The sequence below is a fragment of the Pezoporus flaviventris genome, unplaced genomic scaffold (genome assembly GCF_033815535.1).
Source record: "Pezoporus flaviventris isolate CSIRO_AGI_PZ_B2104156 unplaced genomic scaffold, CSIRO_AGI_Pfla_v1 ptg000070l, whole genome shotgun sequence".
In the NCBI taxonomy this organism is placed as follows: Eukaryota; Metazoa; Chordata; class Aves; order Psittaciformes; family Psittacidae; genus Pezoporus; species Pezoporus flaviventris.
In genome coordinates this window covers 7,850,042-7,864,672 of record NW_026892618.1, presented here as the reverse complement: position 1 = coordinate 7,864,672, position 14,631 = coordinate 7,850,042, and the positions used below count along the sequence as shown (strand labels likewise).

Sequence of the window (14,631 nt, the reverse complement as noted above, 5' to 3'; positions counted from 1 at the left end):
TCCTCACAGAAGGAGCCACTGCACTTCTCCAAGTGCTGGGGCACAGAGGGTGATGCTCCCTTGTGCTTGGCCAACAGGGCAGTCACTGGGACATGTTTTGAAGGAGGCGGGCTATTTTCCTCCTGAAACATGCTCTTAAGCCCTCCTATAATGCATTCTCCACATATACATAACTGAAAAACACACTCTAGAAAAGAATGTGACGCTTATACAGAAAAGAAGAAAGATACTGGTTTTATTCTTGGGACACTGAAGTCTTGTTACAGCATCTAGCTGCATTCCCCCGACTGGTTTTGCCTGCACAAGGATGGATTTTAACAGGGTGGGGCACCAGATACAGACCAGGAGACCATCATGGAAGGTAAGTAACCATTTACGGTGAGTCAGAACACATGGCAAGTATAACTCAGATAGGGATTTTCCAGGGACCAGTCCACCCTGCCAGGTGATCTTGTTTCCTAGAAAAGGCACTTCCGGGACCAGAGTTGGTACAGGAGAGACGGAGGCAGCAGGAGGAAGTACTGGGAGAAAGGGAGGGAGATGCTTTCCAATTTAACCCATTAGGGGTAATGATGGGGTGGTGGTGAAAAAGGGCAGGTTATTTTCAGTGTATCAGAAGCAGCAGCAAAGGCCGCCTGCAGGCCTGTGCATTGACCGAGGCTGGCACAGAGCCCCAGCACCCATGGGAAGGGCTGCCAGGGTTGTGGCTGGCCACAGGGGCAGGAAGGAGCAGCGTGGTGGGCATGGCCCACCTGGAGACTGGTGCAGGAGGCAAGGGGATGGGAAGGGGGAAGGCAAACTGAGTGAACTCATTCTGTCCATTCCTTCTTGATGGACAGGTTCCACTCCCAGGTGAGATGGTCATGCTTGTCATCATCCGTGAAGAAGGATTTGTTGTGATAGGTGCCTCGAGCCAGCATACCCTTGGGAGCCTCCTCAATAGGTGTCAGGAACTCGTACTCCTCTGGCCGTGGCCCGTAGCTGCCAACCATGAATGTGGCTTTGTCCACTAGGAGAAAATAATCCACAGGGTATGAGTCCCACAGGTGGAGAATGATCAAGGAGCATGGGCACAAATCACAGACAGAAAGGGGATAGTGGGGAGAAAAAGGGACAGTCCATGTCAGCAAGGGGAAAGAATCAGTGGGAAAAGTTAGTGAAGCATAAGGACAGCTGGAAAGATAAACGGATGGGCAGAAGGACAAGCAACTCAGTCAGTACTGTCTCATATGTATGTTCTGCTGGAAGGGAGTGGGTACACCCAGTGTATGGCTCAAGATCTCTCTTGATCCCCTGCTACTCTATTTTCTTGTGAGAAGACACCACTTGCGTGTGCTGGAGCCTTAGAGGTGGCTGCATGCAGAAATGCACATGGGGGATGTGTGTATGCAAAATGGGGCTCTCCTCTGCCTCACCCAGGCAGGGCAGCACTGCACAAAGAGGAGTGCTTTTTGGGGCAAACACAGGGCTCTGCACACAGCAGGAAGTTCCATAGAGCAGTTCTGAATTTTACCAAGTGCATTTGGAAGAGCTTTCAGGGGGTGACAAGCTCCACATATGCTGAGCCGCTCTAAAGGGAGGAGTGGAGGTGAAGAGCTCTGTATAGAGAGGAAATCTGTGGCAAGCACTGTCTAACCAGTGTCTCTGAGGACTGCTGCTGCAGACGGTGGTGTAGCATATAGATACCAGAGCTCACTCATACTGAGTTCGCACAGGAACAGGAAGCAGTTGGCCTGGGTGATTCAGGGTGCAGGCTAAGGCACTCTGCTGAGAAGCCTTGCCTCCTACATGGTGGCACAGGGTGGGCCTTGGGACCAGGGGAGACCCTGTCCTCATCCAGAGATGCTGGCACACTTCTTTAAGCAGAGGGAACACAGAGGTAGAAGCACTGATGTGCAAGGCAAAGAGCCCTTACCCTTCACCCCTGTCCGGTAGGTGTGCTGCACGTATTTCAGTCCCGACACAATGTCCCTGTTTACCTGCAAGAAGTGACCAGAAAGAAGTGTCAGGGGAGGGGGGTTGATTTAATAGCTGCTGGTTTTCCCTCTCCTTGGAGACATACCCATCTTGGCTTCCTACACCACTGCTCTCAAAGGTTCAGCACAAGGCACATTGTGAGGACTTCTCCATAGGCACCTGGAGACCTGCAGCATCCTCTGTGCATTTCCTGCACTTCTCCATCCTTTCGCCTGACTTTGAAGCTGACTGAAGCACATCAGCCAGCTTCACAAGACGGGCTGATGAGGACAAAGAAAAGCGAAGCAGGGAATTCCTGGTTAACAATTTCCGTGTTGAAAACCAGACAGGTATGACTAGGGTTATCCATGTAGCACAAACTGGGGGGCAAGGTTAACTGAACACTCCCAGCTACTCTCTAAGCTCTGTGGAGAGCTGGCAAGTTTCTCCTCAAAAGACAGAGGGGCACAGTTTTCTTCATAGCTTTTCCTCAGACCTCCTATGGATAGCTTGAATGTATCCCTTGCTGTCCACCTCCAGCATACATCAGCTCCCCACAGCACTACTCAATCTGGAAACAAGATGGGCAGATCCTTTTAAATCCCAGGAGATAATTCACATGGTGCCAGCTCTTACCAGCCTTAGGACTGAGGGAGGGAGTTAGAATAACTTGTCTGGCTCCAGGCATCTCCTGTCAACAGCCTTCAGATACAGATGGAAATATTTCATAGCACAAAGGAGAGTTGGAGGTGTCTCTGGACACAAATTAATCTCTGAAAAAGCAAGCTTCAGAGAAGAAGGGAAATCTTTCCTACAGAATGAAACACATTAACACTTTCCCTTGTCCATTTCAGGAGAGCTATCTTCCTTCCCTTTTTGCCTTCTCTGCCAAGCTCAGCTTTGTCTGCAGCAAACATTTGTTGGGGATGACCACTTCATTGTTGGGGATGACCACTTCAGCACTGGATGCCATGCTGGAGTGTGGCCAAGTTTCATTTTCAGCTGGAAGCAGAAGAAATGGCTGACACACTGGTTAGCGGGAGAGGGGAAGAAAGGAGCCCCTTTGGATATATCGTGACCCACAAGAACTCAGGCAACTTCAGCCAAATGCTATGGTATTAAATCTTTTTTATGTATTCAGCCTTCCAGTTCCTAAAGGAGGGCTACAAGAAATCTGGAGAGGGACTTCCTACATGGGCATATAGTGACAGGATGAGGGAAAATGGCTTTCATCTTAAAGAGGGTAGGTTTAGATAAGATATAAGGAAGAAATTCTTTACTAGAAGGGTGGTGAAGCCCTGACAGAGGTTGCCCAGAGAAGCTGTGGCTGCCCCATCCCTGGCAGTGTCCAAGGCCAGGTTGGACAGGACTTGGAGCAACTAGTGGAAGGTGTCCCTGCCCATGGCAGGGGGTTGGAACCAGATGAGCTTTAAGGTCCCTTCCAACCCCAACCATTCTATGATTCTATACACGATGCTCAGCAACGCCAACTGAACCAGTACTTCATGGAAAGCAATTTTCTCTTCTCCTCCCTGTCCATTTCCATTTTGTGTGAAGTAAAGGTTTTCTGGCGGCTAAAATGCAAAGCCAAACTCAGCCAAAACTAGCCATCTGGCTTCCAAAACACCTGTTGTTCACCACTGTGAGTGGACAGAAAGCAACTTCTTCCAAGGGGCAATCAAGCACAAGCAATTCCCTGGAAATACCCAATCCCTTGTTGGGCAGAATGACACATGAAGCTATGGAAGCTTTACAAAGGCCCAACTTTTAAGCAGGCACGCTGCCTGGCTCTACTTATCTGGTAGGCTGCCATTGACCAGACTCAGCAAGTGATGAGAAGCAACAGGAAGGAAAACAACTCACTCTGAAGTGGATCTTAACTCTATATTCCACTCCTTCCTTTAATACGAAGGTCTCTTTCTTGAGTGTTTCAAGATCACCTGTAAGGAGAGGATCAAGCCATTAGCTAGACATGTCACAGTGGGAAGAAACCACACGCAAGGAGGATGGGGATGGGATTGGTGTCAAAAGCAAGTGTCCCTTCAAGCACAGCACACTTGCAAAATGAGTACTCAGAGGTCTGTGTAAGCAGTTGCCCTGTTGAGCGCACATACACAGAAACGCCTAGGTGTACATATGTATTGACTCTATGAATGTGCACAAGGTAGCAATCTCTGGCACAGTCTTATGCAATGAAAACTGAAGAATCATGAAATGGAAAAGTTCTACCTGCAAAAACTATGTACATATAATTCCGAGACATGACTATCAACAAGGACCATCTTGGACCTCAGCTGAACTTCAGAGCAGCATGTCTTATTTCTATCAAAAGGGAATCATACGCTTATGGGGGACAAAGGCTCATTTGTTAACCAAATGCCAGTTGCATAGAAACACTTGGGAAATAGGATTCTGGTGAATTGGAAAAAGAAACTGGAAAATCTGCATGTTAATTTAATTCCAATGAATGAACAAGCTAGAAAATGGATTCTGAATGGAATGTTGGGATTTTTATTTAATGTTCACCTGAAACCCAGCATGAGCCTCTCAAACCCAGCCCCTCTAATCAGTGGGATATTGAGGTTACACCTGCCTTAGCTGTGTAGTTGAGGTCAGGGCTGTCTTTGGAAGTGAAACTCTAGATTATTCTATTCTATGTGTCTGTGTCCACATCTATGAAGATAATGCCTAAACAAACACAGGTCTGGGCACATATACACAAAGATGTTTACGCACAGACCCACTGATGGGAATCGGCAGAAGCATGTGCATGCTTCACCCATGCCCAGCCCTGGCTTGGGTGACTGAGCATGTTTTACAGCTGCTGCCCAGCTTGTGAGGCTGCCTGGACCCTGCAGGGTTCTGAGTGTTTTTGGTTGAACAGGAAGCCTCTCTGCTCCTCTGGACCCAGCTTCCTCTCTCTACAGAAAAGCCCATATAAGGTGAAGCCTGGTTCTCTCCCCATGTCCTCAGGAGCCGGAACTGCAGCATTGCTTGATTCTGAAGTTTCAAAACAGTCGGTTACCCAAATGCATGCACATCCCATGTACTCGTGAGGTCTCATTGAAAGGAAGGAAGAAGAGAATGCAGGATACACTCAGGAGCTCCTAGATTAGTCTAGCCAGAGAAAAAGACCCTCAACAATTTTCTCTGTACATCTCCTTTTTCATACACATAAGAAACAAGGCTAAGATGGCCTTAGAGTTCCTCTAAAATCCACTGTAGCATCCCAAAGACAAGCTGCCTTTCACTGTGAAGCATGCCAGGGCCTTTGCTTTTCCCCCTTTGTGCACAGTGGCAGTCTGTACCTACCTGTAAGGTCCATGGTGATTGGTCCTGGAGCAGAGTCACATACCAGGGTGAGGCGAGTGACCACCACATTGGGAGCTGTTGGGTCTGCAGGAAGGAAAGCTGTTAGCTTGGGGGAAGCTGTTAGCTTGCAATATTAAAGGGGGTAGGAGGGGGGAGACTGAACACTGTCTCTGAACACTGAAGAAACACAGAAACTGCACTTCACGGAACACCTAGTAACAACAGACTGTTAGTACAACAGGACCATGCATCTACCCCAGTCTGCCAACATGGATCCCTCCAGCCTCCATCCCAATACCTAGAGGAGGTCTTTCCACTGCAAGGCAATCCCCCCATAAGATCATTCTGAGCAGCAAGTCTCTCTTTCAGCATATACTGGTCCCCTCAGGGGTTTTTAACCCTTCAAGGGTCCTCCAAGGCCCACAGACCTCCCACCACAAGTCTCTTTCTGATGTCAGCACGCCCTAGTAATCTTACACCTAACGGTCAGAGCATCTTCCCTGTTCCTTTGACATGCATCTTTCCACCTGTCCATCACCAGTCCTCCAACAGAAGCAGCTCATGTGCCTGGTCAAACAAGCTCCCTCTTCCTTAAGGCCACTTTGCACCATCCCCACAGCACACTGTTGTGATGCATCTCCCCAGTCCCTTCTTATCAGAATGCCCCAGCCTACCTACTACCACAGGTCCATCTCCCAGGAGGGACTTCTTGTATTTAGCAAGGCTTTCATCATCCTTGTCCAACTCTTGCAGCTCCTGCAGTGTCTTCTGGGGAGGAGGTTTGTAGTTGAGTTTCCCATCCAGCTCATCATCATCCTCCTCCACATGAGGTTCTTGGGTCTTCTCAGTCATGGTCACTTGGTCTGGGTAACAGAGGAGGGGGCAGTCAATGAGATTGGTTTGGAAGGCAATCCCCAGGGGCAATTGCTCTGGGCGCAGCGCGGCTCGACCCCTGGATAGGCAGGCACACACCCAGCACGGAGCGGGATCGTTAAAGACAAATGGCGCTGGTGATCAGCCGCAATCCCGGCACTGCCGAGCCGATATTCTGGCTCGAACACAATCCCCCTCTGCACCCGCTCCTCTCCCTGCAGGCACCACGCGCACACGCAGACCTACAGACCTACACCATTCTTCCCTCCTGGGGAGGAGGTGCAAGAGCGGAGGCTGAAAGCAGAGTGATTTACAGCCACTCTGCAGCACAGTTGTGGCCGGCAGCCCTGCAATTACAAGCCACCGTGTAAGGCTTCAGTGCTCGCCAGCTATCTCACACAAAGAGCCACTACCACGCACTGGGGCACAGAGAGACATGAATAAATCCAAGGGCAGGGGTTTCATTTACCCTTTCACAATAGGCTAAAAGCCACGTTTCATAGAAAGCTCAAATACCTGGCAGCAGCTCCCTTATATTAGCAAGTAGCCCTCAAGGAAATACATCCACTACAGTCTTATCTGCTGGTGTTCCCAGTGCTTGCTCCAGGAACAGCTCACTTCAGGAACCCAATCTTGTCTCCTTCCCGCTGAGGAAGGAAGCATGATAGTGACTGCATCCAGCCCAGCTGCAGAGCAGCCATGTGTACCTGTGCTGCATCAGCAGGGTTTCTCCGAAAAGAGAGGCAGGATGGCTGGAGCTCGCAGCCAGCACAGCCAGGACACGCACTGCTGAATGCAGGCATGCAGCAAAGCTGCTTGGGTGGCATCCCAAATGGGAGCCAGAGTGGGGAGAGATCAACTGATGAGCAGCCAGGGCATGGAATGGCAGAACAGGAGACAGGCAGGAGAGGTGAGCAGTGCTGCGCCAGGTCCCCCTTAGTCAGCTGCCTGCCTTGTGGAGCCAGGTGCATGGTTCCAGACACTTTCCCATTCTTCAGAGAAAGGCGGAAAACAGCAGTGCTCTAGTGCAGCAGCAGTTGTCACAAATGGCCAAGCCATTCCTTGCTATTTGGCAGCAAAAGAATTTGGTCAAGCTACACAGTTCATTCAGTTCACTTCCACTTATCCTTGTTTTAACCCCTTTTTCAAGACTGTCTCAACTAAAAATTCCCCATTTGCCTGATTATTTGCAGTTTCCCCAGCAAGCCCTTTATCCTTCTCTGCAGCTGGCCTTAATATTCACCCCTGCTCCCTTAAGCTAAACTGGGAGCTAGTGGGATAGTTCTCTCATTCATTAAACTAGAAAGGGAATGCAAAAAAAAAAGCTATACACGCAACAGTTCAGGATGAATCAGCAAGTGGAATCAAGCAGCAATGAGTAATATCCAGACTTCCAAGTGCAATTCCAGTGGGGAAAAAATGATGAAAAAATCCCCCAAACAAAACAAAACAAAAACCCCACAAACAGGGAGGGATATATTGACATGTTACAACAGGACAGAGAAGGACCAAGCAGCAGAAGAATAAGAAGAGTGGTGTCACAGTCGAGAATGCTAATGGCCATCACAAGACTATTGGCAATTTTGTAGTGAGTCAGGAATTAGTGCAGAGCAGGCAGCTGGGAAATAAATGGGAATCCCAGCTCACATGAACAGGGAAGAAAACACGTCCCAGCAGCGGAATAACTGTGGCTGAGTTCATGCCCAGCCTTAGAAGTGTGAAGGACTTACACACCATAGGGAAGGCCCTTGAGCTTGTCCTCATGAGGAGGGAAACCAGAAGTTCCCTCAGGACAGCAACAACTGCTCATGCCCCATTGCTCTGCAGCCCCAGCATTAGTCCCTTTACAAAGCCTCGCGATCCTCTCAGTGTCGTCCCACATGCAGCACAGGAAAGGGATGTAATGAGCTGCAGCAGCCAGCACCAGGTCTTGCCTTTCACTTGGGCTCCAGCTGCACCCCCAATAATTTTCTCTCTCCTGAGTTCTCTCATGATACCAGGCTGCATCTGCCACCACTACAACCACAGCGCAGAACTGCCTGTCTGCCCCTGTCCTCCGGGAGGGGAGCGAGGGTGATTTAACACCAGAGAGAGCAATGGCCACACTCAGAGAAAAAGCAGTCAGGGTTGCACCAGCTGGTTGCTCTCCATCCCTCAGATCTTCCCTTTGCATCACGTAAGCCATATAGACATTCCCTGATAGCCCATGTGGGTGGCTCACTGAACAACCCCTGGCTCACATGAATCTTATGGGCACTGATGAGAGCCCATTCTGGCATTTCTACCCAGGCTGTGGACCTGACCCTGCCTTCCTGCCAAACTCTCAGGCAGGAAAGAGGAAAGCTCACACCTCAGCTGCCCCTGACTCTACGCGCTCCAGCTCTACAAGCTGAGACACGCTACTGGGCTTTGGCACCAGCACTTCCCCAAAGTGAGTGTGGTACCCAATTACTGGGGTCTCTAGGATCCTGTGCCACTGCCCAAGCCAAGGGCTGGGCTAAGATGGAGACCCCCCTTCAGGCCACAAGCCACAGTACAAATGAGAAAATTAACCCTATAAATGCTCCACACAAGGAGAAATCTGGACGATTTGTGCCTTGCACCACTACATTTTTCTTGCGTTCCTGCAGCCCCAACTGACAGTCATGCACCACCTGTGCTTCTGAGGCCTGGCAGCACCCACAAAGCAGTGGGGAGAGGGGCAAGGGTAGCGTTAGAGGTCCTTGCCAGAGAGGGAGATGGTTGCAGGAGATGAAGGAGGAATCATGCCCTGCTGAGTGGTGCGAGCATCTCTTGGCTGGGCTCTGCCTGTGCAGGGAAGTGACTGCCCTCACAACTGCAGTACGAATTGGGTTGCAGCAGATGGGGCAGATGGTGGGCACCTCCTCAGCCCCCACATGCCTCCATGGGTGCAAAGAGCTGTGACCCAGGGACAGCATTTTATTTGCCCTCCCTCTGTGCATCACTCCCCCAAAACACACTATGATCGAGGGCTTATCTCCAGGAAGTGGGTTTAGCAGGGAGGAAGTAATTTTCCACAACAGGGGCAAAACACAACGACCCCTCCAGCACCCTCGGCCATGACTCCCCCTCCCACCCCCGGGGGGGGGGGCGAGAGCAGAAAGGGAGCTCGGAGACCGCCGGGTACCATCCCACTGAGGTACACCCACCGACACCCCACGGGGGCCCTCCCACCACCCCGGGGACTGCCTCTCCTTCCCCTGCCCCTCCAACCCACCACAGCGTGGAGCCCAACTTCCCCCTCGGATGTAGTGGGGGCCCTGCCCGTCTGCCCCGGCAAGGCTGGGCAACGGAGCCAGCAGCCGGGAACAAAGGCGCAAAGTTGAGCCCCCTCCGGGGACATGGAGCCGGGGGTGAGCCCTCTCCTGTCCCCCTACCCGGCTTCTCCCCGGACTCTCTCCGCCGGGGTTCGTACTCACCGGCTCAGCGGCGCCTGCGACCAAGGTCCTCCACTCAGCGCTCAGCTTTGAGCTTTGGCAGTTGGAGCAGGAAGGAAGTTGGTGAAGAGAGGAGAAAAAAAAAAAAAAATAACGCTCACACGAATGGGAAAAAAAAAAAAAAAAAAAAAAGGGCAGCCGCAGCCACCGCCAGAGCCCACTCGCAGAGGAAGCCCTGCACAGTCCCGCATGCTGCAGCGCTCACCAGCGTTCGCCGGCCCCGCTTTGTCTGCGCGCCCGCTGCGTTCCTTTTGCGCAGAGGTGCGCAGGACTTTGTTTACGGAGCTGAGCCCGGCTAGAGACGCGGGAATGTTCCGGGATCCTTGTGCCTGGGAAAGGGGGGGGGGGGGGGGGGGTGTCTTTGTTTTGCAGTCCTGGCTTTTATTTTGTTTACTTTCTGGTGTAATTGCGGTCGATTTCAAAAGCTGGCCCTGATTTATACCGATTAAAAAAAGCGGAGAATCACGTTGAGTGTATTCTTGCATAGGTGAAGGGATACGGAGGGGTGCAATTGGGGTTCATTACTGATGAACCTCATTTTTTCCTGGTTAACATATGCTACCTGCTGCAATTAATCAGCTAATTGTTCCCAACTCTCAGCCATTTTCACACAAGCAGTTTCATAGAGCAGCTACCTCAGGAAATACAGGCTCTCCTTCCCCAGATTAGAAATGATCAGAAATTATCAAAAAGATTTTACACCACTTCCTTGAGAAATATCTTCTGTCAGAAAAATCCTTCACACACACACAATCCCCAATGCACAACGAATTAGATCATTGGTTTGCAAACAGCAAATATGGATCTGCAACGACTGATAGACTGCTATTTATGCATTTCCAGAAGCAAAATAAGCAAAGCAAATCTATTATCAGTGGGCTTAAATTCACTGCCCTGGAGCCACATGTCTATTAAAAAACATGTATCCCACGCAAACTTTTTAAGCTGCAAACAACTGAGTAAAAGGGCTCTCCTAAACGACCAAGGAGATCTCGGAGGACAGCGACTGATATTCTCAACCTACAATTGCTTTCATTTAGGCTATAGGTGGCACTTTGATTCTGACCTCATGTTTTTCAAGGGACCAAGAGAACGTATGTCTGTCTGGCAATGAATTTCCATTTAGGAGGGGCTGTAGCCTCAGAAACATTTTAAGCTTCCATGAATTAGCTTCACCACCATGAGAAATTATTTTATTCTCTGCTGCTCTGTTTCACTCCTACGCTAACCCTGCCCATGGGCCAGCACAAGAGAGCTGATCTGAACACAGCACGGAGCTGAGTTTAAAATGTGCCTCACATGAATATGTAAACAAATGCCTAAATATATAATTTTAAACCCAGATCGGTTTCCCGGTTCTTATTCAAGTGGCCCAATGCGGCTAAACCCTTGTGCCAACACAAGGGAAGGGGCTGTATGGGATAGGGATGGGGAAAGGCCAGAGCAAATTCTACCAATGACAGTGCCACATTATGGTGGCTCAAAATGTTCATGTGAATAGCCCTGGCCTGAAAAAGGTGTGAAAAGCTGGATGTGTAAACTATGGGGAGCTTTGAAGAAATGGTCTTGTTAAACAGCCTCTGTGTCTGGTACATCAACTTCTTGTTTCCTGTGCTGTCTGTACTAACACTCTGATTTCAGTAGATTTCCCAATTTGTACTGGGAAACCATAATACCCTTTAGGAGGGTGTGTGGGTTAAGGTTACGGTTCAGTTATGGCTTGGCTTGAAATTCCCTTGGTTTTAGTGGCTGTGTACAGAGAGAGCAAGGCAGTCGTAACTCCAGCATCATTACAATCAGTTTTAATCAGTTTTGCTGGGGGGTGGTTGGGTTTAGCTTTGTCTCTTTTTTTTTTTTTTTTTTTTTCAGTTAGACTAGATATTAGGAACAATTTATTCCCCAAAGGACAGTCAGGCATTGGAACAGGCTGCCCAGGGCAGTGGTGGAATCACCATCTCTGGAAGTGTTCACAAACTGTGTAGATGAGGCCCTCAGTGACATGGTTTGGTGGTGCCCTTGGCAGTGCTGGGGGAAGAGTTGAGCTTGATGATCTCACAGGTCTTTTCCAACCTGGTTGATTATATGATTCTATAAATACCAGACTGCCTGTGCCTTTGTGTAGCTATTTGCATACTATTTCTAAATGTGTGTGAGCATACATCATGACCAGTATATCCACAAATATGCATGAAGGTATAGGGATGTATAGCTGTGTGCCACCATAGAGTACATACACTCAGCCTGTATCAGTACATCTGCTGATCACACAGGAGAAACAGATTTTACTCCTAGATTAGAAATTAGCTGGTATGTAATCCTGGACAAATCATGTCATTGCTCTGTACTTCATCTTCCTATTTGTAAGAGGGGTGAGAAGGAGCTGCATACATTGGGTATGCACCATGTCAAGCAGATGAGAGCTTAGAAGCCAGGCAACATCCTTTGGGTCAGAATATCCAACATCCTGCTGGGGAACCACATCACTGATCTGCTGGAAGAAAGGCAGGTTTTGAACCATGTTGGAGAAGAATATTACTGAAAGCAAATCCCTGCCACTGAGTATTTAATCTCTGAGAAACTGATGCCATGCAATGAAGATCATCTCGTGGCAAACATTGTCCAGCCCCAGCCAATTCTTCTGTCTGTAGCAGAAGGAGGCAAGGACAACAGCTAGAGCGTACCAACTTTATTGTAAATGAAACTGTAATATTTCAAATATGTTCTTAGTTGGAAAAAAAAAAAACATTTTCTACTTAAAATATTATGATTAGGACTTATTTACTTTGACCTAACTGATCACAGTTGGTTGTACAATTAATTGACCATATTAATATGTATCAACTGTTAAGTGTCTAAACTTCTTTCAAGTAAATAGCCAAAAGCTTATGCAAATTTTTAAATATATATTCTTAAACTATGCAGCCTTTATTCTCAACAGTCATACACTTTCTATAGCACTTTATTAGACCCAACAAATCATGAGCTTTCTTAAAAATTTTAAGATTTAAAAAAAATTAGGCATGTCATTTTTTTTTTTTTTTCTGTTTGAGTTTGGATTGCTCCCATAAGCTGTCCAGCGTTTCTGGGTTTGAATTTTTTAGACTGGTGGTACATTGTTGCTGCGTGCTGCTAAATGTCACCTCCATCTTCTGCAGAAAAGGTGGTTGCATTTCAGGAAAGGAGCTATTTTATGGCCTTCAGGAGTGACTAATTCAGGAAATCCTCACCTATTAGAATCCTTTACTTTCATCTACTCTTAGTTTCCAAAATTGTCTGATTTGGAGCTGAAATTTCCCAGGCTGGAAGTTCTGAGGGGAAAAATAAAAAGAGATTTCAGTCCAGGCAGGGAATCCGTTTTTGTAATTGTAAGAGGCCCAATAGTGTTATATTTTTTTAGTACTGCTCTTGTAAAGTGGTTTGGAGCTCCCCATTTGAATTTGCACTGAACTCAGTACATAGTGTTACTAACTTTGGTAACACTGCTGAATCCTGTCACTGTTCCTCAAGCTTTTTGCAGTCTCCAGGAAGACTAGTGGTACGCTGGGAAGAAAACATCATGATGCAGCAAATTCATGTCAACAGGTGCTGCAAGGTAAGCATCAGTTTCAGTCATGAGCATCTCCAGGTGGGTGTCCCCAGATGGTGTCCCTCGCTACCTGCAGAGATCCTTTCTCCTCCAGAGATGGGAGGAGGTAATCCAGGCCTGAGGCAGTCACAAGGTGATGAGCATGGTAGAAGGTGACAGGTCAGATGCAAGGCCTTTCCCTGCCATGAGGGGGTATTCACTGCATCACCAAGTGCCACCCAACACCCAGCACTGCCTCCTCCCCCTCCCACTTAAGCAGGATAAACAGGGGTTACAGGCAATGAGGCATGAATTCATTCCACACAAATAAGATGCAGGCAGAAGGTGTCCCAGGATTTGTTTTTTAAAGGAAGCTTCCTAAGGTTGATCCTGCTGTGCCTAACACATGTTGTGCTTGTCTTCTTCCTACTCCGTGCTACTCTCCCCTCCTAAAGTGCTGCAAAGGAGTGTGCAGATGATAGGGTAAGAATGGAGGAAAGGAATGGGCACTAGACACAGTGCCAGACAAAGAGGCCAATATTCAGCATGGAGAGCAAGGGGGAGGAAAGTACTTCAGGGTGCAGCCACAGAGCCCCTGGTAAGGGTTTATCTGGGTTTCCTACTGCCCAATCCTGTGGCAATCCCTTCAAACCACCTGGCCACAGGACTTGAGAGCTCTCAGCTGGACAAATAGCTGACTCCAGTCAACATGACTGTGTGCTCCATCTCTCCATCTCATCCAGAAGAGATTTCCTGAAAGATGGAGAGAAGATTGGAGCTTTAATGCTTGCCTAAGCAGCTTTCAGACCAGTTAACGTGCTTATCTCATAAATCTCATCCCAGCCTGAAGGTGTGCAAAGACTTCACATGTCACTGCTGGATGACTCGATTCCTCTGGGGGAGCAAGGGAAACTGCAAGAAGAGGGAAAAAAAACCCTGATTTGGCTGGGGATGAGAGAGTAGGGGTAAAACAGAGCCATTTTCCTCCAGAGACTAGCCTGAGACTGAGGATGGACAGAGCATTCCAGTAAAGGAGAAGGAGAGCTAAGCTGGTAAAAGGGGGAGAGTGAGGGGACCTGGCTTGGTGAGGGGAAGAAGGTCCCTGCCACTGGGTAGCAGTGGTATCTTCTCTGCCTCACCCCTGCACACCAAAGCCGAGCACAGAAGAAAGCAGCTTTTGGTCTCCACCCCTCAGTGGATATTTTGGTGGGAGCTGACATCTCCAGGTCCTGGAGAAGTCACCCTCAGAAGCTGGATTTGAAAAAGGACTGGATTATTTTAGGACCTCTCAGAAAACAGGTGGTTATGTAAGGTCAAATCTCAGCAAGTGTAATCAAATCTCAGTTCTAAGCTGATCATCAGGCAGGGTGTTAGGAGGTATTTATTCAAACACTCCTCCTGGTGCTGTGACTTTTCTTCAAAACAGCCAGAGCTGAAGCTGAGACTAAATTAGGAGAGCTGTGCCAT

General features: G+C 48.6%; 1 protein-coding gene across 1 annotated transcript; it reads right to left on the bottom strand.

Moving 5' to 3' along the window:
- Positions 1-218: 218 nt before the first annotated feature.
- Positions 219-9,728, bottom strand: ARHGDIB (Rho GDP dissociation inhibitor beta). Its single transcript, XM_061472325.1, has 6 exons — positions 9,582-9,728; positions 5,943-6,131; positions 5,269-5,352; positions 3,820-3,896; positions 1,916-1,979; positions 219-1,009 (listed from the first exon to the last, which is right to left on the bottom strand). The coding sequence occupies exons 2-6, from the start codon at positions 6,118-6,120 to the stop codon at positions 810-812; spliced, it is 603 nt and encodes a 200-aa protein (XP_061328309.1). The 5' UTR covers positions 6,121-6,131; positions 9,582-9,728; the 3' UTR covers positions 219-809.
- Positions 9,729-14,631: the final 4,903 nt, after the last annotated feature.